The sequence below is a fragment of the Athene cunicularia genome, assembly GCF_003259725.1.
Source record: "Athene cunicularia isolate RWA chromosome Z unlocalized genomic scaffold, athCun1 chrZ_part1, whole genome shotgun sequence".
NCBI classification, from domain to species: domain Eukaryota; kingdom Metazoa; phylum Chordata; class Aves; order Strigiformes; family Strigidae; genus Athene; species Athene cunicularia.
In genome coordinates, this window is record NW_020799142.1 from 21,744,521 (window position 1) to 21,767,391 (window position 22,871).

Consider the following 22,871-nt stretch of genomic DNA (forward strand, 5'->3'; position numbering starts at 1 on the left):
CACAGCGCCCGCTCCTCGGGCGGGTCGCGGCGCTGCCGCGTGGGACGAGCTGGTCCCCGAGCCCCCGCGGCGGGAGGGACGCGCCGTGGAAGCGGCGAAGTCGCAGAGTCAGCGTGCGACCCGTTCTCTCTGGCATTTTACACCCAGTGCCGGTGGGTTCACTCCAGTTACAGACCAGGACCCGACGGCTGCTAGAGCGGAGGGAATCGGCAGAAATGTTAGCCGTTTTCCCCTGGAGCCCGTAACTTCTGGTGCTGCGTGAGCAGTTAGGAGCCAGGCGAAGCTCTGTGCCAGTCACAGGTCTCCTGGTGTCAAGGCTGAGCTTTGGCTGTGACGGTTACATGTGTGGTAGCGAATAACCTAAGACACACAGTAATAAATGTGAAAGAGTAGTGGTTAAGAAAGCAATAATTTAATTTAAAAAAAAAAGGTAGTTATTCTGTATCAAGAATAATGTGGCGTGCTTTAAGGTCCTGCTTCTGGGTGAGCGTTACTTGTGACCCGAGGGATAGTTCCCACAGCTGTCGGAGGGTTTTGCACGTTATCAGGTGGTGGTACGTGGTCCTCAGCGGTAGAAAGTTAAAAACCTGGACTGTGAGCAGCCTTTACAGCCCCTGCCGCAGAAGGTAAAATGTGAACGGTGAGCTGCGACACAGTGCATGGTGAAGTTTGGCATTCTGCATACTTTAAAAATCGTGGCGCTAAGAGAAAATATTAATACCCAAGACTGTCTCGAACACTGGGACTATTCTGGAGTCTGAGGCCAAACACCGATTTTTATCACTGAGTCCACCGGGATCAGATCAATGAAAAATATAACACGTTTAGTAAGTTCTGCCTCAGGTCACAAAGTGTTCTCAGCTTCAGACCCTTTTTGTATATATTTCACAGTGTGAAAAGATTTTTATTGCTTTTTTTGAATCCATATCGTGCATTCTCTTGCTGTTGTGAGAAAAAAAAAATGCCTGTACAGTTGGAAACTTAATACTTAAGTACAGCCTGAGCTTAAAGCCCTTGCTGGACAGATGGCTAATTTTACAGGTCTGACCTTGTTTCTTAGGGATCTAGTCCCATGATCCTTGGTTATCATAATAGCTGCCATTAAGTACTTGAGGAAATGAGATAGACGGTAGTTGTGAATGAGATGATTAGCAGCTTGCATTAAAATACTAGATATGTAAAGTTGGGGATGGAAATGTGTAAATATTTCTAAAGATTCCTCTACCGTACTGGTATACTTGTTTCCCTTACTCATGACAGACCTAGTGGAAATGTATTCCTGTTTACTGAATTGAACAGTTTAATAAATTGGAAACAAATTATTTTAGTACTGTGAAGGAGATTAATCTGATAACATTGTGTGTACATTAGTTTTGTTAGTCACACATTTTATGTTAGTTTTTCTATAACTTATGTTATTTCAGGTTCGCTGACTGATTCAGTGATCCATTTTCTACCTTATTTGCTGCATAAGAAGTAGCCAGTTTTATATGGGAACATTTTTTTCAAAATCTGTGCAGACTTTTGAAAATCCACTTGTAGTAAGATTTGAAGAGGGAAATCCCCCAGACAGTTTGTGAGCAGCAGCATGTGATTTAAATCCCATCTGCATTCTGCCAAGGGCTATTGGAATTGCGGGCTTCCAAGAATCCTGCAGATGGGTACCTACTGTGAAATGTTTCTGTAAAAACACTGAGGATAGGTATAGTGCCATGTATCTCACATCTCTGCCTTGTTCTGCAACTTGTTCCATGCTAGGCGGTTGTGAAAGGGAACTTTGATTTACTTGCACATCCAAAAGCAGTGGCTGAAGAAGAGGTCAGATAGTAAAAAGTTTTTTATTTTTTTCCTTTCAATTCGACTTTTTAATAGCAATAGAAGTGAAACTTGTATCAGAACTGTAACTGAGGTGAAAGCAAGGTTGTATTGAGGGATGTGATAAAACCAGTTCTTCCTCAATAACAGGAGCTGATTAGAAGGTCCTGTGGGTCAAAAGAAAAAAAAAAAAGTCACATGCATCTCCATTTTTTTTTCCAAGATTTTTGCTCAGGGATCACCTTACAAGGATCAATTTTGCAATCCCCAGAAAGCAGCAGAGTGAGAAATATGTCTGTGAAGTTAAAAATAAAGTATATAGTAAAATGGCCACAAATACACTGTCTTAAATTAAACTTCAGGGAAAAAAGCTGTCATGCTCAAATTTGAAATATCCTAATGGCTGCTAAACTCGTTTGAACATTTATTTACAGTTACATGATACATTTGCTGGATACAAGGAAGACACTTTCGGAAGGGCTTAAAACAAATTCTTAGACACTTTGTGGTGAATAGCATGGTTGGGAACAGAGTAGGCTGCGATTCTCTAAATCTTGTACTCCCAGAAGTTGGCACTCTTGTTGCTACTTTCACATTGTTTTCTTGCTTTTGCCTTCTGCAAGGACACAGATGTTCACCGCTTCTGTTTCAAGTTTCAGTGAACTGAAGGCTGGAAAGCCTAAACCTAATCTCCAATCTGTAAAACTACTACTAATATAAACACAATAATATCGAATTTTAGTGGCTCTATGATTTTAGAGGTTTATGGGGAAGGGCGTTGACCACTTAGCTGATTTCCCATGGATGTTCATATCATGAACTTGTTGCACTATACTGCACTGTTACTTTGTTAGTATCAGAGTGTGAAGTTGCAATGCCCTGTAAAGTATTAAAAGTGTTGAGTTAATCTGCCTGGAGAAAATAAATATTTGTATCTGATGCTTAGGAATTATTTTTTTTTTTTAATGATGTTATGCTTGCCAACTAATATAAACAAAAGAATTAGGCTTGTATTGTATCTATTTTCCAGATGTCCATAACGGTAGACATCACTGGCTTTGTGGGTAAATGCTGAAGGAATCAGACTGGTTAAAGTTTGAAGACTTTACAAGAGCGTAGCACTCAATATCAAGGCCAGATTTTCAAAAGAGCCCAGCTCCCTGTTCAGCACTACAGTAAATGACTTTTTTTTCCAAAGAACTTGGCACTGCGATACTTGAATTCTTTAGGAAATCTGGCTATAATAAGAGCTGCTGGATACGGAATACTTTTGAAAGTCTAGCCCTATTTAGGTATCAAAGTAAGTCAAACTACCTTGAAAATCAGGTCTGCAGATAGGGAAAATCAGTCTTTGGGAAGGAAGGTGCTTATTTGAGTTTTTTAACTAGAACAATTTTTTTTTTTTTTTTTGAACAACAATACAATAAATTGTAATTCACTGTCATAATAAATTCTGCACATAAAGCAGAATTTATGATGTCAAGGTGAGGTTGATCTGCTGTGTCTGAGGAGAGGAATGAGTCCAAAGCCGAATGATTCCTAACACGAGGGCTGCAGAGCTGTCAGAGATGGTGTGTGTCTGTGAGCTAAAACTAATAAAGAAGGTGTGAATAATTTATTTGGGGGAAGATTAATATAATTCTTTTATTGTTTCAGACATAGGCCAAAATGTGAGCTATCAGACTGCACTGTTTGATGTCTTCAACATCAATAAGATCAACCAAGCACTAATTATATATGTATATCACATTTGGGTGTAAGTTATGTCACAATGCTGTGTGATGTTTTCATTTTGATTGGACTTGCTCTCATACCTTTGGTGCCTATCTCCTGGTGAATCCTGCTAGTGCTGATCAATCCCATCACCACGTCACGCAGATATGAGCATTCACCTAATATCCTCCAGGGCAGCAGTGGGGATGCTCTTGAGCATGTTACTTAGTATGTCACTGCTAATCACTCATGTTGAAGCATGCTTTCTCCTTTTAGTTATCTCTGTTCACAACAAAATGTGTTCTGTCCTTTCCATCCTGAAATTACTATCTTCCTATGTAAAAGGAAACTTTTGGTAAATGTTTTTCTGGGGCACCATTTTGCCAATGCCTCCTCTAAAACTACTATACAGACTTCCACCAGTGTTCAGAAAAATAAAATTAGCCAAGAAATTTTAAAAAAATTATTTCATTATACCTATAACAGATATTGGGGTTCCCAGTGATGCTTTAGAGAAGAGGGGTTGTTTTGGAGTTAAGGCACTAGAGTGACCCTTGGGAAATCTTTCTGTCCTGAGGCTGTCACAGACTTGCTTTGAGGGTTTGCCAGTCCTTCCCAGGCCAGATTTTCAGTTTTCAAAATGGGGTTGAAGTGGTTTTGTGCTTTCATCCTTTTCCAACCATGTCACATTAGACAGTAATAGGAATTCTGTAGGATGCTCAGCACAGCTGTACCCCAATTTTAGTCAAGGCTTCTAGGCATTATCTTAGTAATAATGCATAGGTGAATGCCTCCTTATCTTACAGTGTGCCTTGCAGAAAAAAAACCCGCTTTTTCTCTGGCAGATGCACAGTGACACTGGACTAGACAGACCTGTGTACAGCTTGTTAGCAGTGAGCACATCCAGTGATCAGATTCACTTTCTTAAACTTAATGGCAAGGATTCTGAGAAACAGAAAAGTACCACGTTGTCTTAAAATGGAATATTTCAGTGGATGGGTTCTCTTCAGTTGCCCCACAAACCCATCAGTTAGCTGAGGGTGTATTTGGAAGTTTCCTATTCCTCAGATCATGCATATATTGGTACTCAACCTTGTGCCTGATTCCACTTATATCCCATTAATGTGGTCTTACTGAAAATAATTATTAAAAAAATTAAAAAGATTCATAATGTTGTTTCATTGAGACTCAAAACAGGACTGATATGGCCTTTTCACAGCTTGTCCATCACAATGAAGTGAAACACTAAAATAAATTGTTACAGGAAGTCTTTCTTATGTTAAAAAGTTATTAACATATATCAAAGATGCCTGAAATCTGAGCACATTACTATGAAGAGGTCTTTGCAGATTTCATTATTTCATATATTAAAAAGTTATTAAAATTTGGTGCCATATTTATAGGTGAAGGTACAATAGTGATCTGTGATCACGTAATAAAAGGCTTTCTAAATCCCAGGTGCACAGGAGACTATGTTAGCTATGTGATCTTGAATAAAATTTTCTAATGGTTTTCTGTGCAAACAAATGATCTATCTAAAAAACCCCCACAAACCAAATAAAACCCAAACCCTGTTCTTCATAATTCATTCAAACTGAAGGGAAACACTTTTGAACAAGAATAGGCAAGATTTCCTTTCCTTTTATTTTTTTAGTGGATGCTTATACATGAAAACAAAATTAGTTATTTCATATAACATGACCATCCAAACCACAGCAAAGGATGAACATTTTTTCAGATTTTTCACAGTCACTGAGCTGAGAACAAGCACAGCCAGATTCATCTTTGAAAGTAACTGCTTCACAAGGGCATAAGCCACTGAAAATTGAAGGCTTAGGAGGGCAGGTAACTAACTCAAACTTAGGTAATGATATGATGTGTGATGATCCATAAAACTCTCCAGATGAGATGTGTATACTGTGAAATGCACCAAGTTCACACCATGGTGTCTTCTACCAAGCGCAGTGTAACTACACTCAGGAGTAAGGACTACTCATGAGGAAAGCTCCTCAGGATATTGGCCTCCAGTGAAAGAGAAATCCACACAATATTGACCCAGGGAGCCTTTTGTTCAAAAGGAAGAGGACAGCTATGGGGCCATGGGAAAAACCCTTTCTTCTGTTAGTGACTTACTGGCCATGTAATTGGCTGGTCAAAATACACCAGTTTTCTTAAAAAGATCTTTTGGCATTGCCAAAAGTTGTCCTGGATAATTTTTAGAGCTAGAAGAGATAAACCATGTGCAGGTATTAACATATTCTGCATTTGGCTTTCTTGGCATATCACCAAGTGATGATGTGGTGTCTTTCCATTTATATATTAACCTTATAGTTAAGCTCTTTTTAAATAACAGTGCAGATAGCAGTTGTGTTAAGAGTAGTTGTTTGAGAAGAGGACACTGAGTGGTTCAGAGTTTACCTGTGTCCTCAGAGGATAGTCAGATGGCTGTAGCTCACACACAAGGATCTCCGAGGCAGGAAGAATCCCAAGCCAAATTATTTTTCACACCTCTCTCAATTTTTAAAGTAATTTAAAATTGGTGGCACCTGTGAAAACGATGTTACAATCAAGTATCAACACCTGTGTACATTTGGAACTTGCAATTTGAATTGTCTTTCTAAAATGAGGGGAAATGAGCATCTCATGAACGTTGAGCATGCTGCTTTCAAATATAAAAATCATTCTGATTCTTCTGATGTGTCAGAGGCATTATTGCACATATAAAGTTTTAAACCAAGACTAGCTTTGTGTGGCTGAGCTCAAAAATCTTCGGAAAAAAAAGTCCTAAGGGCAAAGATCATGAAGAATTTCACTCAAGTTAAATTCTTTCATGCATGAGAAATTTCAACTAGAAGATCATTTTAGGAAAAAAAAAAAAAGATCAAAAACTGCCAAACTGCAATGATGGAAAATAAGTGTCTAGGACTAGAACTTTTGTGGTTTAATTTGAGATAGCAGAAGCAAGAATCAGTTACTTGGAACAGAAATATTTCAGCTCTGTTTGATATTCTGCTTTCTAGATAATCACAGGAGAAGACATCATGTTTCTAAAAATAAGCAGGTTGTCTTATGAAGATGACTATTTACAGAGATGGTGACATCGCAGCTGGTACTCCAGCCATTAACACAGAGACTGAAGGCTTACTGGCATTTTTAGTTCCTGTTCCCATTTCACGATGTTCTCATTCTTGTATGAACCTGTTGCATGTGGGTTGCTGCTGTTTTTCATCTTAATTGAACAGCCATACCGGCAGTGCTGTGGTATGGGGAACTATACAGTCAAGAACTGCAGCTCTCTCCATATATATGCTAATGAGCTGAGATGAGAGTGTTTGAGCCATTTACCTCTGTGGAGCCATAAGATGTAGTGATCATGGGGAAGACAGAAGAAGAAACCTGAAGAATATTAGGGGAAGAAAGTCACTGCTGGACAAAGGACTAGAGAGCACCTAAAATGGTCAGAAGGGGGAAAAGAAAGAGCTGATTAATCAGCTGATGTCAAGACAAGGGCATGACTTGCATGGTGAGGAAGCCCTAGTAAGGGCTTGGGCCAGAGGGTTGAACTCCACAAGCTGCAGAGAATGCTTTCAGAGGGTTAGGGGGTGTTAGATGCTAGCTATTTGTAAGACATTTGATCTTTATTTATGCTGAGATGTATTTTCATGTCCCATTGTCTCTTGCAGCAAGGGTTTCATCACTCTTACTCATTCTCCCAGCTTTCACATCCCACTGCTTATTACTGGCTCTTTGGATACACAGCTGTATCCCATGCTACATTAGTGTGGAGATTCAGGTTTGAAAAAACATCTATTTCTGTCACTTAATAGAGACAAAGAATTTCCTCAGTGGTTTTTACTGATACTGTTGGTGAATAGGGACTTGCTGACTGCAGAAGGTAGTGAAATTATCCCATTTCTTATGGAGGAACTGAGTCAGAGAAGAATTTCCTGCTCCTCGAGAAGATGCCAGATTTCCTTCCTGACTCGGCCTTCAGCAGCCTTTAATAAAATCACAGTTGCTATTGAACAGGTTTCTCCAGCCAGGTTAGGATCACTGTATGGTGGCAGCCCTGGCTGATGTGCCCTTGCAGCAGAAAGGCCAGCAGCATCCTGGGCTGCATTAGGAAGAGTGTAGCCAGCAGGTTGAGTGAGGTGATTCTTCCTCTCTATTGAGCACTAGTGAGACACATCTGGAGCCGTGGATCCAGTTCTGGGCTGCCTGATGCAAGAGAAGACATGGACATAGTAGAGCGAATGCAGCAAAGGGCCATAAAGATGACTGAAGGATTGGAGCATATGTGGTATGGGAGGAGGCTGAGAGGAACGGTTCAGCATGGAGAGTAAAAGACTCAGGGGAAACTTATCAATGTATATAAATACCTAATGGGACAAGTAATAAAAATGGAGGCAGGCTCTTCTCCATGGTGCCCTGTGACAGGACTGGATGCACAAAGAAACATGAGAAGAAACATTTTTACAGTGAGGGTGACTGAGCCCTTGCCCAGAGAGGCTATGGAGTTTTCATCGTTGGAGATACTCAAAACCTGTTAGGTAAAGTCTTGAACAACCTACAGCTGAGCCTGCTCTGAGCAGGGATTTGGACTAGGTGATCCTTGGAACTTCACCATCTCTGTGATTTTGCAGAATATTACAAGTATCTCTTGAAAATGTCTATTTCAGTTCTTGTGTTTAGCTTCCTTTGAGCTGTCATCCTGTCATGGACTGAAAACACCAACTGGACCAACTGCTGTGCTTCCTACAGAGAAGTGTGTGTTTGCTTTAGTTGTGATCAATACAAAGACGTTCACTAGGAGGTCACTACCACTTGAAGTGGTGTAATCCTATGAGGCCTGTGCCGAAACCTCAGGGATAACAAACGCTCATGTTTAGTTTTGTGTTACTCTCTAGGGCATGACCAGATCATTTGTGTCTGCCAATAATGAGCTTCAAAACAATTACTCAGGACTTGTAGGGATTGTGAGAGCCCAATATGCTGCATGTCCTGTCCTCACCCTGCACATTTGTTGCTTGTCACATGGTCAGCTTTGTCCTCCTTATACTTTAATCTTTTTGTGTGTGTGTCCATCCATAATACATGTATGATTGTCAGGTTTCTTCTATCTGACCACTTTTCCAGAAGAACCCCTTGAATTTATTTATTTTTTTTTTTATACCAAGTAGGCTGTTCATTCAGGAGCTCAGCTTTGTATTATGTATTAGTGAGAAATAAATTTGTAGTAGATAAAGCAAAGAGATTAAGAGACATCAAGGAGAACATTTTTCAAGTAGCATGAACAATTTTGCCGTGGTTCCCAGTGAAGATAATAAGCTTTGGAGAGCAAACACCTGAAAAATACACCTTTAAGTGATACTGATTGATGGGAAAATAAATTTTCAAGTTATTTATTCAGCATTTTTACAGTTTAACTGGACTTTTTATTTATATGTATATATAAAATTTATATAATGAAGCTCTTTTTTGATAATAAATGCAAAGACTTTTGTATTTTACCCATGTTACAAATGCTCGGAAAATGTAGCAGGCTTTTAACCTTATCTTTATAATTTCATTTCAGAACAGAAATAGCCTGCTTACTAAAGGTTATTTTCATCAACAATGCCTAAGACTCAGTTATGAACTTTAAGCATTGTGGGGTTCACCTTGGTTAATGCTTCCCTGTTTCTGCCTCTGATAATGTTTGGAGTGCCGTGTTTTCTGGAGGTATGATGTTCATGCTTCCTAGAACCTTCAGATGCATGAGGTCTCAGAACCCATGAGAGAAAAGAGAACCGCCTCTTTTTTTTTTTTTTTCTTTTTCTTTTTTTCCCTTGTTTAGTTGAATTGTCTTAGATGACACCCGAATTGGTGCAAAAAGGGAGGAAGAAGCCCTGGGTAACATTGTGGGAAATGCCTGGGGGGAGGAGAATGGAGTAGCTGGGAGGGGACAGGGCAGGAGAAGGCGTGAAACCTTGCCCTTGCCACTGGCAGTGAGCTGCTGCTTTTGCCCAGTAGCAGGATGAAACAGCATCTCTGAATGATGCAGTTTTCCTTGGTGCAGTTTTCCCTGTGGTTCAGCGGGTCTGCCTCACCCTGGCAGCATGTGCAAAGCTGCTGGGGTGCCTGGCTGGAAAACCACTGCTGCTTGCTGCTGCTGCTGCTGCTGCTGTTCCCAGTGTAGTCCCAGTGTGGAAATTCACAGAGGGAAACAGGGTCAGAGGGGATGCCAGGGGATGCTATTGGCATGCTGGTTCTTATCCAGCCCATCCTACTGATTATTAAAGTCTATTGCATAGATGTGCTATCCTGCTGTTCCTTGATTTTCGCTACTCTCTATCACCTTCCAGACACTTGGTTTTTAAGTTATTTGAAAACTGGTGAAGCAGCCGATGAGAAGCAGGCAATAGCAAAGCAGGCAGAGCCCTGGCAGCAGGCAGGACCAGCCACAGTCCTTCAGCTGCTGGACATATCCTCAGGGTCGAGGCAGGTCTGAGCCTGGACAGGAAATCTCAAGCCAGGAAAAATGTTGAGCTTTGCATTCAAGCAGCCAGTAGTCTGGAGCAGGATGAGGTGAGCCTCAGTGCCTCCCCTTCTCCAGTAGGGACCTGGCTACTGTTTTCCTCTGCCAGGCCAAGGTGCTTCAGAACTGGCAGCCATGCCCCAGCACTGGGGCTTTGACAGCCAAAGGTCGATCCTGGTTTTAGGGGCATGAGCACTAGATTTTGACTTAGGCTTCCAGGTATGCAGCTGAGGTTATGCAGGTGGGGTGTTTTGATGGGGCTTTTTACAGGCATCTATACTACATTTATAGTAGTGGAAGGCGCTTTCATTAGGAGTAATACTTCACCAAGTTATCTCAGATGCAGGTACAGTCTATGCAAGCATGCACTTGTGTTAGTCAGACTGGTCTCTGATCAGTAATTATTAAAAACACAAGCCTGCAAGAGTTATTGCAGAGAGATTGCTCTGTCCCTTTTGACAACGGCAGGATAGGTATAAACTAGACCTTTGCTCAGAGATAATGGTGTCCCCTGCTTTTAATAACCTTCAGCACCAGGAATTCCCCAAAAGCGGTCCCAGTGCATAACCATCCCCAGCTAGAAGTTTTTCTCACACCTGGAAGTCACTGTGCACTGTGCAGAGCTTCCCTTCTCCCTCCTTCCTTTGTCTGCAGTTGGAGCCTTCCTGGGAGCTGAGCCTTGCTCGGGGGAGGAGCGTGGGGAGCGGAGCGGGGCTTCCCGCCTCTGTTCTTCTCTTCTGGGATCTGCAGGGCCAAGGCAAAGCAGGAGGAGCTGCTACAAAGTCGTCACACTGACTGTTCATTTTTAATGGGATTTTCTGTATTGCACTGTAGCTTAAGTTCTGAGCTTTGCCTCCTTCGTTCCTCTTGGGCTATAAATACCCCAATGACCGTCACCTCGGATGTACCTGGGGCATAACATATGCTATATACTGCATCAGAAAAACTTCACGTGGGTCTAAGCCTGCTATTATTACAGTTTTGAGGGTTTTTTTCATTGTGTTTATTACAGTATTTTTAAGAGACTAACTGAGGTCGGGTTCGTCTCTCCAAAGGTTTGCATACTGTGGTCTGGGTCAAAAACTGTGATCCTCCTATACGGCCATACTACCTGCAATCTCTGCACAGGTGCTCACTTGGCAGCACACAGATGGTCCAGTGGATTTCCTCTTGTTGGGATCTAGGGCGCTTGTTCAGAGCAACAACTATCAAGATTTACCTATTTTTTGATGTTTTCCTTGTTGACGTTGCTACTCAGGATGCAGGACCAGGAGAGACAGGGTGAGATTTTCCAGCTCCAAGTCATTATCCTTTGTAGTTGTTGCGGCTGGGAGATTCTTGCTCTCTTACATAATGCTGCTGGGCTGCTGGAAAACGCTTCAAAGAAATTAAAAGATGGCACATTTTTTTCATTTAGGATTTCCTGACCTTTCTTGGTTCATCATGGTGTCTTCATTCCGCTGTGGTGTTTGCATAACTTCATTCAGTCTGTAACAAGAAAGGAAACAAGAAAAGCCTCTGTCGCTGTTTATTGTTTTATAAATGAGAACTTCAACTAATACTTAAGTGAGAGACTGAAAGGGACACAATACACTTTGTCTCACCTCTGGGATTGACAGACTTTTTACCTGAAAACAACTTTTGCAATGATAAAATGCTATTTCAATAAAACTCAGGGTTTTTTTTAATGAGGTAGTGACCTGAATTAAATAATGTTTGAAACAAAAGAAATCCAAAGGAATTTCTCTTACTGGAAAATGTTTTGTTCTGAAAGCTTCGATTTAGAATTACCTTGAATTGTCTTACATAAGGTTTTTTGTTCCTATTTCCTTACATTGTGACAGTGATAACTAGCATTTCATCAACAAATTTATCTTTTTTGATGAGACATAAATAGAAGATACATCAACCTGGAAAATAAGAAATCCTTCGGTCTCTATCTCTTAGCTGTTACCCACAGAGATTAAAAGTAAAATAATGAAATGGTTATCTCATTTTGTTGGCCTATGCCCTATCATTAATAGGAGTACAGAATATGTAGTATAAAGATTTTAATTTTCCAAACAAGCTAGTGGTGGTTTATTATTTTAATCTAAAGTAAAATTTCTATCAAATTTGAAATTTCCTCTAAAATAGTAGTACCAACTGTAAGGAGCTTTATCCAACTAATCCACATTCAGATATGTAGTTTATGTACATAACAAATGTATTTATTTTGAAGTCAGGTTTTTTCCTCATAACCATTCATCACTAGTAAGATTATGGGGTCACTTCATGACTGGAAGGAAGGAGGAACTTGCTTGTGTCTTGCATGAGCAGTTTTGCAGTAGCTGGAATGGAGTAGCATCAAGCTGAAGTGATTGCTCCTGTGTTCTGCATGAAACCAGCATGGTTAGTCTGGCAGCACTGGGTGGATTAATTTGAAGTATTCCCATTAGGTACCCAGGCTAACTGCTTAAAATCGCAAGGGTAGATAAGGAAGTGACATCTCTGCTGGTGGATTCAGTGATGGCAAGGAGCCATCCGGAGGCTCTGGTACTTCATTGACTCGCCCAGGCTGGGGGCTGTTCCCAGGAGACAGTCTCCCTGTGGCCACCCTGATGGTAGCCTGTGGGTGTTTAATTTATGGGCAGAGGCTGTTCTATGCAGCTGCAATGGAAATGACGCTTGTATAGTGGTGTAAATGGTATATATACCATTTTTAATTTGAGTTGCTTTTGTGAAGCAAAAATTTAAAAAACAGTAATAATTTTAAAATGGTAACATTAATTCCATCTTAGGGAGTAGGCTTATGTATTCTTCAGCTCACTTGGATAGCTTGTTCACTGGTTTAGCAGTTTTTGCATGTTTTTAGAAGTAGGGAACCAAAGAGATCCATAAACAAGAAACAAAATAGCTGTAAGCAGAAAAGTAAATACCATGTTGTCAGCTCAACATTGTTTATCTGTAGCTGAATCCTCATTAACTTCTTGTATTTGACATACTTTTAGGATATATACTCATAATATCTGTAAGAGTGCTCCCCATTGATTAATGTCTTCTGTGCATGGGAGCAAAGTCATTGCTTCCATTACAGTTTCATCAAAGCATTTTGGACAATACTGAACTTTCTGTGCCTGACAGGCCAGAAGGGAGAATGACTCTGAACATAATGTGTTTAATTTTATTTTATGTAAATTGGCTCCTTGTTCTCTGTGATCAGAGCTAATCTCCGTGCCTTCTTAGGTATGCACTGGATCCAACTGCAGAGGACATTTGCAGGTGGGATCATCATCTTCAAAGTATGTACAAATAATAGATATATTGCACCTCCCTTGTCTGCAGGTTCCCATCCAGCAGGCTGCAGAGGGGAGTAGGTTCTGTTGTCATTTTGCACCATGTATGGCGCTACAAGATTAACAGAGTTTTTGTGATGAATGTTGAGAAGAGAGGTATTTCTGACCTGAAGTGTAGGAAGAACTACAAATACCTAAAGAGTTTTATGCTTGAAAACTATTTCTATTTTTTATAGTCTAAACACGACCTTTGACTTAAAGATATAAATGTTTAGACCAGTTTTAATATCCATTTTTAGTGTGCCTAATATATGACATTCTGTAAAATCTTGCAAAATACCTCAAGTGCACATTTATCTCAAAATAAATTGTTAGTAAAATAGTGATATGTATTGCATCAGTTGTGATCAGCTGACAAACCACTTTGGTATAGTGTTGCAGCATGACTGTTTCAAAGCCATGACATCCCTGCATCTCAGTGGCATAAACATTGCTTGTGTCAGATCACGCAGTCACTTTGTCATGGTTGCGAAGGGCAAGTTCAGTCCTAAAATGGACATTTTTTCCCTTCTGCTGGGTTGTGTGAAAATCAGACTCTGTCAATCAGAATCCCCAGACGCACATCAATATACAGCAAGGTCAGGAGCAGTGACAGCAGAGGACTGTGGGGACTGCCACACTGTATGAGATGTTCCTCTCTGCCTTGCCCTCTGTGCTCCCCAAAAGATAACTGTGCGTGGGACAGGGCTGGCCCAGATTTTCCTTTTCCTCTTGGCTCGTGGTTTAACAAGGAGGCAGCGTGGTCCTCAACAGGGTGAGCACCATGTGCCTACTTGTCACACGGTTTTGTCACAGGGAGGACAGGACATAGCAATGGGTGAGCAGATCCCGCACACTCCCCAAACCCTTGTTTGACTGCTGAGCATCTGAGGGTGATCACAAAGACAGTGCTAGGTGATGGGGCTTACTCCTGGTTCCCAAGCATACCTCCTGCCACTGTCTTCGTTTCATTAGGGGAATCCCTTGGCTTCTAGGGAGAGTTAAACAAGGAGGATGGAAATATAGACCTCTGCGGCTCCTTGCTCTCATTTTCCCTGGCTTGAGTTTGTATTTGCTTCTCCAGTGACAATTTATAGGCCAGTGTAACTGAGGTCAGTATTTGGCTCTATGTGTCTCTTTCATCATCTGCAAACTGGAGATAGTAGTGTTTAGTAGGGTTGGGTGAATAATTCATGACATGGCTCCTTATTAAACAGATGTTGCCTCTCTGTTTGCAGATAGTCTCCAAATTGATTGCATTTTTTTCAAATTTATTTGTTGTTCCAAATTATTCACTGAATACTTTCTGTAAATAATTTTATTGGCCTATAGTACATTCAGAATATGAATTTGAAGCCTGTCTTGTATTTGTCATTGCTAGTTAAAATTTGTTATTTCAGCAGTTATGCTTCCCAGCAAACTTGTCCCTTGGAGCATCCCCAGAAAGTAATACAGGGATGGCACGAATATGTTAAGAGTGTTTAGGGGTTATACTTTTTCTTTTACTACTGATTCATCTCTAATACTAATCTGCCTCTGGGTGTTGTGAAGATTGGAAAGGTGTTTTCTGAATGTGAAATGCTGCTTAAGTAGACAGCAATACCCCAGACCTGGCTGCTCTTTCCTGTCTCTCCTTTCAGTAGCAGGTAGTACGGGGTGGTGTATGGTCCAGCTACTGCTGCATGCAGGGCAGGAATCGAGCATGAGAGGTGGCACTCTGCTGTGCTCAGAGCCCATGAACTGAGCAGAGATCCATGAGACTAAGTCTGTGCTAATAAAGAAAATAAATGAAGGCCTGGAGAGCAAGTACTATGACATGATTTGGCTCTCATCCATCAGGCTGAACTCCTTTCCTTCCCAAAAGATGTCCGTACTGACTTATGGACATGGTTTGTGAGCTATGCTATCCCCCACACTCTTTCTGGGAGACTCTTCTAGGAGGCTGAACCTGTGCTACAGACTGTGCAGGCAATATGTATGTGTAGATGTCCCTGTGTTTGGGATCTGCGTAGTTTCCAGCAGCTCAGGGACACAGTTAAAAGCCTACTGGTTGCTCAGTGGTACTGCTCAAAGCACTGGGTGGTTATTTGTTTACTTGAAGATCCATTTAGGATGGGCTCAGCTCCTCCATGCCCTTTCCCTGGGAGGTAGGGGGAGGCATTGTTGATATCCCTGGAAAGGGGCTGGGAGGGGATTGGAGCTTGCTGTTTTACCCTCTTGGAAATGCAACAGGCTGGGAGGGAAACTGGGAATCCAGCTGGTGGCTTGTGCTTATGGAGTAGGAGCCTGTTGGGGCAGACTAATTCTTGTGCATGCTCCCGTTAACTCAGGTTAGACCATTGAAGTAATGAGGACAATTCACGCAGGTAGAGCTCTAAGTATGTTTTCCCTCCTTAATGTTTTAGTGCAGCTCTGTCTTGTTATGGCTATATGAACTTCTTGGAGATGTTATAATAATGCATTAGTCTTCAGAATTTCTTTCAAGTTGAACTGATATGCAAGATCCTTGGGTGCGTAGAAAATACAGACTTAGCATACAATGGGTAGTCCCTTTTTCAGAAGGTATTTTCAGAAGGTTTTTTATGCCCTGCTGTGTTGTTTCAACAATAAAAGGAAAAAAAAAAGTTTTTGGTGAGGAGACCATCGCATGCAGTCCTTGTGCAGCCTTGCCCAGGAGACAGTCTGCTGGGAAATTTTTTAGGTAAGAATGGCTGAAGCTTCAGGCATAGGGACCGAATAATGATAGAAGTTATGTTCTCTTAAACCTCATCTATATATTTATCCTTTCATGGTTGTACCCGGCACTGTTAAGGATTTCTTTTAGTGTTGAAGAGAATTAGATAAAAGAGCCAGGAAAACAGTCATCAGTGTTAACTGAGGGGTGTAGACGCCAGCTGGCCACACTTGCTCACTCAAAGTAGAAAACTTAAACCAAAAAGTTTCCCAGTGATGGGAAAATCAGGATCAGTTTGAAAAGGACCAGAATATCAGTTCTGTTATTTTTTAAACTACTTGAGTATTGATGCTGATTGATAGTGTGCAGAGTTTGTAGGCTGTTAAGTTGTGCATTCAGTTTCAAATCAAATATGTTGGTGGAAGTAAGAAGTGTAAATCTGACGTAGGCTTGCTTCACATCTAAAAATGACCTTTACAGTAGCTTGTTTTCACTTGATATTTTGTTAAATGTAGTGGGAAAAAAGGGAAAGAAAAGGGTTTCCTTAGTCTTTACTTAAAGTTTTCATAGGTGAGGGCATGCAAAAACTAATTAAAGTAAAAATGTCACCTTGAAAAAAATGAAGTTTTTGTTAAAGTGTCTGAATCAGTTCTCTATTACTGTTGTTTGTTAGATTGATTTGTTTTTAAGAGTATATATGATGATGTTTGGAGAAGTTCTGTTAAAAATTCTGTCTTGAGTTACAGAGCGGACACACTCCTCTGCCTCCCCTTTCTCAGACAGTAAGTGATGTTGCTAAGGTGTTAATGGAGACATGGAGTTCAGGGTTTCCTTCTTCTCCAGCTTTTTTTTTTTTTTTTTTTTTTGAAAGACCAACATGTACCATGGGAAGAGAAGGAGGGAGATAGGTGCTGTAAGGCCTGTGTAGCCATATCAAAATGCCCTCTTCCTGCTGCAGCTGGTGAGAGACAGGGATGATTGTGGCAGCACTGCAAGCATGACAGCCAGACATCCCACTGCCAACCTGCATCTAGAGAGGGGCAGGCAGGAACTGAGGAGTCCTTTGTGCTCTTCTCATCAGGCTAGACTTGCTTTTAACTTTAATCATAGCTTTTCCTATCCATAGCTGTCATGAAGGAATTGAGATTGCAGAGGCTGGTGGTGATTGGGAGACCTCTCAGTGACCTGTGAATGGGGGTATCTTGGCCTGTGCCAAAGCAGCAAAGGGCTGAAGAGGAGGCATGTTTTGGGTTTGGTTTGGTTTTCCTCACATCAGGGTGTTGCTGTTGGACAGGAAGCTTGAGGAGGGGGGAGAGGGGTGAAGGAGAGGCTGAGGTGTCCATGAGGTGTCCAGAGCTGATCAGTGGTTCCTCACCACTGAGAGAGGGGATGTCCTCCTTCACCCCGTCTCTTCTGGTATCCCACAGCTGCCATGGAAGTCAGAGTTGGAGAGGGAAAGGTGCACCCGAGTCAAAACTGAGTAGTGGGCTATGTTTGACAGTTTGGAACGAGGGCAGCACAGGTCTATTCTTCTTCAAACTCATATCTGTGAGGTGGCTAAAGGAGAGGTATTATGTCCTGTGGTTTCTCATACAATGTCATTTTGCTTTCAGCAGATAGGCTGGGGCCTCCTCTCGATATACTGCTGGATTCACTGAACTGCACAGCGTTCAGCGTGCAATGGAGAATGCCAAAGCAGCATGCGAGCACGATCACGGGATATACGGTAAGTGATCCTCTGTGCTGCTAAGAGAGGATTGCAGTACCCTACATGGCCTTGAACTACAGATGTGGCATGGTGAAGGAAGCGGGAGAGCCTGCTCTCGTAACAAATAGTGCCATTGCCCAGAAAGCAGTCAGGGGACAGTGGTCTTGAGTGGATTGAGCTGTAACTTTAAGAAACAAGCAGTTCATGTTTTAGAAGCAAGTTATGATGGGAATTTGGGTTGAATGCCAAGGGCTTGCAGGGGATATAGATTGCTTTTCTGTTGTGGTTTTCATGCAAGGATCTCGGCGCTTTCTGCAGCTGATAAAACAGTAAAGTAGAGCAGAGCAAGTCGATATTACACAGTGCAAGTGAAAGGAGATACATGGTGATTTCAGGCCATTCATATTCTTTGTCTTATGCTTCCAGCTTGAGGATTGCTTTAGCAGGAATAGTTTTTCAAAACTACACTTCTGAACCTTCCCAGACTGGCAGCAGGTACAGGGGAAGGAGAGTTTCATGGTGTCTCTTCCTCTGATACATACACCTACCGCATAGCAACCCTGGGAGACCAGACACAACCTTAAATATCAGAAGGGACTTTGGTTTATTCTCCTCTACCTCAGTGGCGAATTTCCCTTATAAAAGTTGAGTGGTTTTCCTGCTTTAGCCAGTAGTTTTATAGGGGAGGCTCTGATCCCCTCCAAGCCTCCAGCATGTTACCTTTGCTTATTGGACAAAATAGAATGGCTAGCCTAAACTGGGTACTGTGTTTTAGTGTGCAAGCAGAAAACCAGTGACCACTAATCTGCCATTCGTTCATTTTTCTTAGGTATTGCTTTAACAGGTATTCCATGGCAATGAAACTCAGTCCCAAAATGGAAGCTAGTCAGCAGGGAGTTAGCAGCAAAGATGTGGGACATTGACTAGAACTCATTGTAATCCCTTCAATGAAAAACAAATAACAGATGTTTTTGTTAGTGTTTTCTGTGGAAAGATTTGAAATTTCCAGAAAAAATAATCCAAAATTCAGTTTCATGTATAAAGGTGGGAATCAGAAAACTTGACTACCTTTATTGTTAATGCATGCTGAAAGAGTGAGAAAATTCCCTGGAATAGATGTTTCTGGTACACGTACCCCTTCATCCCATGGCCTTGTAAATGACACTAGTGCAGCTCAGCTGCAGGGCTGTTTTTATTGTTATGAAAGTGCTGGTAGTCAAGGAGACCAAGAAACACTTGCTGTGACCAGAGCCTATCTCAGCTTGGGTCTCTGTGTAGTTGGGTCCATTCTACTGTGTGAAAACAGAGGTGGAGTAAGTGGCTTTTCTATAGGTCATGACAGTTTTCAAACAGTTGCAAAACTTTATAGTCACAAATCATAGTTTTCACTGTTCCTGCAGTAGATCAAGCATCCACGGTTTATTTTTAAGCTTTGAGCTCATCTGTGGCGTGATAATAAAATCAGTGAGAAACAGCATTGATAGTGCAATCTTCACTTTGTGTTAGCTTTTGACCCTCTGGCGTCTCAGGGTCTCTGTGCATAGGTAATCAGACTCTCCCTGGCTCATTAGTCTCCAGTACATGGCAACAGACATGGAGAGATGTTTATGATACAGCAATTTTTATAATGACATAATCGTGTAATGTCAGTATCTTCCTTATATGAGGTAAAATCCCTGACTCGTTCAGACTAGCTGTCCATGCTTACCATGGCCAACTGATGCACAATTAAAGTTGTCAGTTCATGTCTGCCCTAAAAGCTAGGCTGTGTTTTACATCAGTTCAGCATATACACTGCAAAATGTGTCCTTTGATCATACTGACAGCTTCTAGCAAATATGAAAGGGATGTTAAAGGGTGTTAGCTTTTTGTGCATTTGAAAAGGTAGGGGATCATAGGCTCAAATGCTGTCTACAGTGTGATAGCCATGCACTTGTTTTTAAGTCATTCTGAAGCATTTATTGCTTTAACTTTCTTGACTATGTCTTCTTTCCAAGGTCTTTTACTCAGAGGTTGAAGATGATAAAGCAGTTACACAGCTCTCACATGATGTTCCCCTCAGTTTGGATATGCTTAGCATGGTGAGTATTTCTTTTCATCAACAGTTGGAGTACTGGAATGGAGCTTGTAAGTGGAAACTTGCAACTGTCTACTTGTTTCTTGTTTGTGAATTATGCTGAGGATCCAAGCCCCAGATCTGCTCTGAGTATGGAGCAAAAGGAAATGACAATGTTTTTCTGTAATCCAGCCAGTGTGATACACTTTTGCTGCTTGTTGTCTGGCTAATTTATCATGTAAAACTATTGGGACTTGCCTGTGTCTTCCTAGTACTGGCCTTTTGTATCTACCAAAATAGGACTTTAAATTTTGAATATGCATTTTCTGTGCACTTCCACCCATGGAAGGGAAATTGCATGACTGTGCATGGTTAGATTTGCAATATCAGTGTATGTGTATTGCAGTGTCTGATACAGGTCAGCGTATGAGCTAAAGGAGACTCAGAGTTTTCAGTGTATTTTTGTATCTGTGTGAGACCCTGACCTCCCAAAATAGGGAATTTAAAGTTTAATAGTGCCGCTTTAGTTGGACCTATGCAAATCCATCTCCCAGAAGATTCCCTCAACTTCTGGTTTTTTGTTCTTGAAAGCACTGCTTTTCCTCCTGCTTCCCTTTTTCCTCCTTGCTTTTAGTTCTCTTTTTCCTTTCATATCTCTCTTTCTTTCTTACTCTCTTTTATTTCACTCTCCTCTTTCCTTCCTCCCTCCCCTTTTCTGTCCAATTTCCCCTTCTTTTTACCTTCACAAATGAACACCGCCCATCTTCTTCTGGTGCATGGCTGAACAGTTAGTACCGAGATGAAAGCAACTTTTCTGTGCTTTGGGATGGCTTTAATACTGTCCGCTTTTACAGGGTGTTCTTGAAACATGCTGGTACTTCCTCAGTGCAGAGAAGCTGCTGTTTGAGTTCAGCAAGGCAGGAACAGAGGGAGGTTTTCCAGCCTCTCCTCAGGCAAAGAGTGACAGAGTGGGTGCTGTGAGGGGAGCACTTTCATACCATTCTCTGCAAAAGGCAGTCTGTCCACGAGACAGCAACATTAACCAGCACAGGAATCAAAGTCTTACCTGTGTGCCAGAGGAGCATTGCAGGCTTTCCAATCTATTTGCTTATCCTTCTTCACAAGTCACTTTTTTCTTCCTTTCTCTTCTGCTCATCTTCATTCTTCTTTATTTCCTCACCTCTCTTCCTTTAGGCTCCCCACCTGATGTTTAGTGCAGTGCATTCAATGATATTTCCTGATCCCTGCTGGGCAGTGCTCAGAAACCTTCCACCTGAGCAGCGTGAGTGAGGGGGATGCTCAGATTTCCTGCAGTTTTCCATCACTTTGGTTGTCAGTTCTGACTCCCGCAGGTTTCTGGGATCATGGCGAATGAAAGAATATCATTGCCATGATATATTATTTGTTTATTTAAGCATTATTTTCTCCCTTCTGATCTTTATCTCTGTATTCCTCACTTCCTTTTTTTTTTCCCCAAAAAAACATTCTTGCTAATAGTGCCAACAGAGGTCAAACACATGTTGGGTTTTTTATCTTATCCTGACAGCAGTAATTTTTACTCATGAGGAGAACAGAATCTGTATCCCAGTACTCATGCAGATGAATAACAGCCACATAAACTAATGTATGGTGCAGTGCTGGCCTTGTTTTAATTCCCTAACCCGTTATTTATATGGTTGTGACATCACTTTTTAGTATGTTACTTCATTAACAAGTTCTATTTTTTTTTTCCCAGGGTCATCTTGAAGGACAAGCAATTTTTGTAAGTATTGCTTCACATGAAACTTGGTTGCAGCTGTGATTTAAAATTAAATTGAGCATTCATGACCTGGTCTTTCCACAGATTCACACACAAAAGTTGATCTCGGGTGTTGATTCTACTTAGCACTTATACAGGATCTTTTTTAGTCAAAATGTGGCAAATAGTAGCTAGAGGTCAAAATCCAGAAGTGAAGAAGGTGGACATGTTAAGTACTGCATCTCTCTTTTTAGCAATTGATGAACTTTTCTCTCAGTCATCAAAAATATTTATGGATGTCTTGTTTTGCTGGAGTATATTTGTGTAAAAATGAGCTATACCCAGGCAGCAAGGATTTACAGGGAACAGGGACAGTCAGGTAGTCAGATACATGGTGACAGGGAAGAACAAAGTCTGGCAGTGGGAGAGGAGACAGAGAGGGAGAAACCTGAGCCAGTCCAGCAAGAGCCAAGGAGGAGGAGTGCAGGACAAGGCCAGCCACACAACGTCCAGAAGGAAGGAGTGGGAGACTAACAACTAGTATAAAACAGGTTTGAAAGAAATACCAGCCCTCTTAATGGCTTTGCAGCTGGTGAATTATTCAGATTAATTATTTCCAGTCCTGCACTCAGTCCAGTCTGCTTCCTCTAAGCAGTAAACAGATTGGGTTTATTGTGAGGGGGGAAGAAAGCAGGAGGTGCCTGGGTTTGGGTAGGATGAGGGCAGCTATTTTAGTATTTAAGTGAAATCCCTAACATGAACAACCTCTTATAAACCTTTTTTGTTTGAGAGCTGTTCTAGGAATGGAGAAGTCCCACAAAGTTTGTGGATCTCGCACAGCTTTCATGGGCTGAGTTAAAGGAAGTTTTGTTGGACTGTAGGAGATTGTTGTCCAGATGAGACCTCAGAATGCGCTTGAACCAGGACTGTCTGGTTCGATCCCCACTGAGCTGAGTCTGGATTATGCCATTTCAGAGTTGAGGTTCCATGCTGGGCCTTTTTTTTCTTCTGCTCAATAAAAATAACACTTCTGAGGGGTACTTGTGGAGGAGTATAACTGACTGGGATTAATCAACTCCCAGCTGTCATTAATCCTCAGGAAGTGGTGTTCTTGCTGAAATGCTTTCTGTTATATTCATACCAAACTCAACAGAAATCTGCAATAGTTTTGTGGTTAAGTCTGCATAGTTCATATTTCCATCACTAAGCCTTCTCTCCTGGTGATGGGTATGACCCTACTGCTTTCTCAAGAGGCTTCTTTGGACCGTGTGAGACTGTCGTAGCAAGAGCTGAATTGGGCTGCCCATTTCTGTGTGTGCGTGTGTGCATGTGCCTG

At 41.5% G+C, this 22,871-nt stretch overlaps 1 protein-coding gene across 1 annotated transcript in view; it reads left to right on the forward strand.

The window, feature by feature from the left end:
• The window catches only part of EGFLAM (EGF like, fibronectin type III and laminin G domains), a 77,241-nt gene that overhangs the window by 3,390 nt on the left and 50,980 nt on the right, over nucleotides 1-22,871 (forward strand). Inside the window, exons 2-4 of the mRNA XM_026865814.1 lie at nucleotides 17,647-17,759; nucleotides 19,739-19,822; nucleotides 21,533-21,559. Coding sequence (XP_026721615.1) covers nucleotides 17,647-17,759; nucleotides 19,739-19,822; nucleotides 21,533-21,559 — 224 coding nt within the window. The remainder of the gene's footprint in view (nucleotides 1-17,646; nucleotides 17,760-19,738; nucleotides 19,823-21,532; nucleotides 21,560-22,871) is intronic.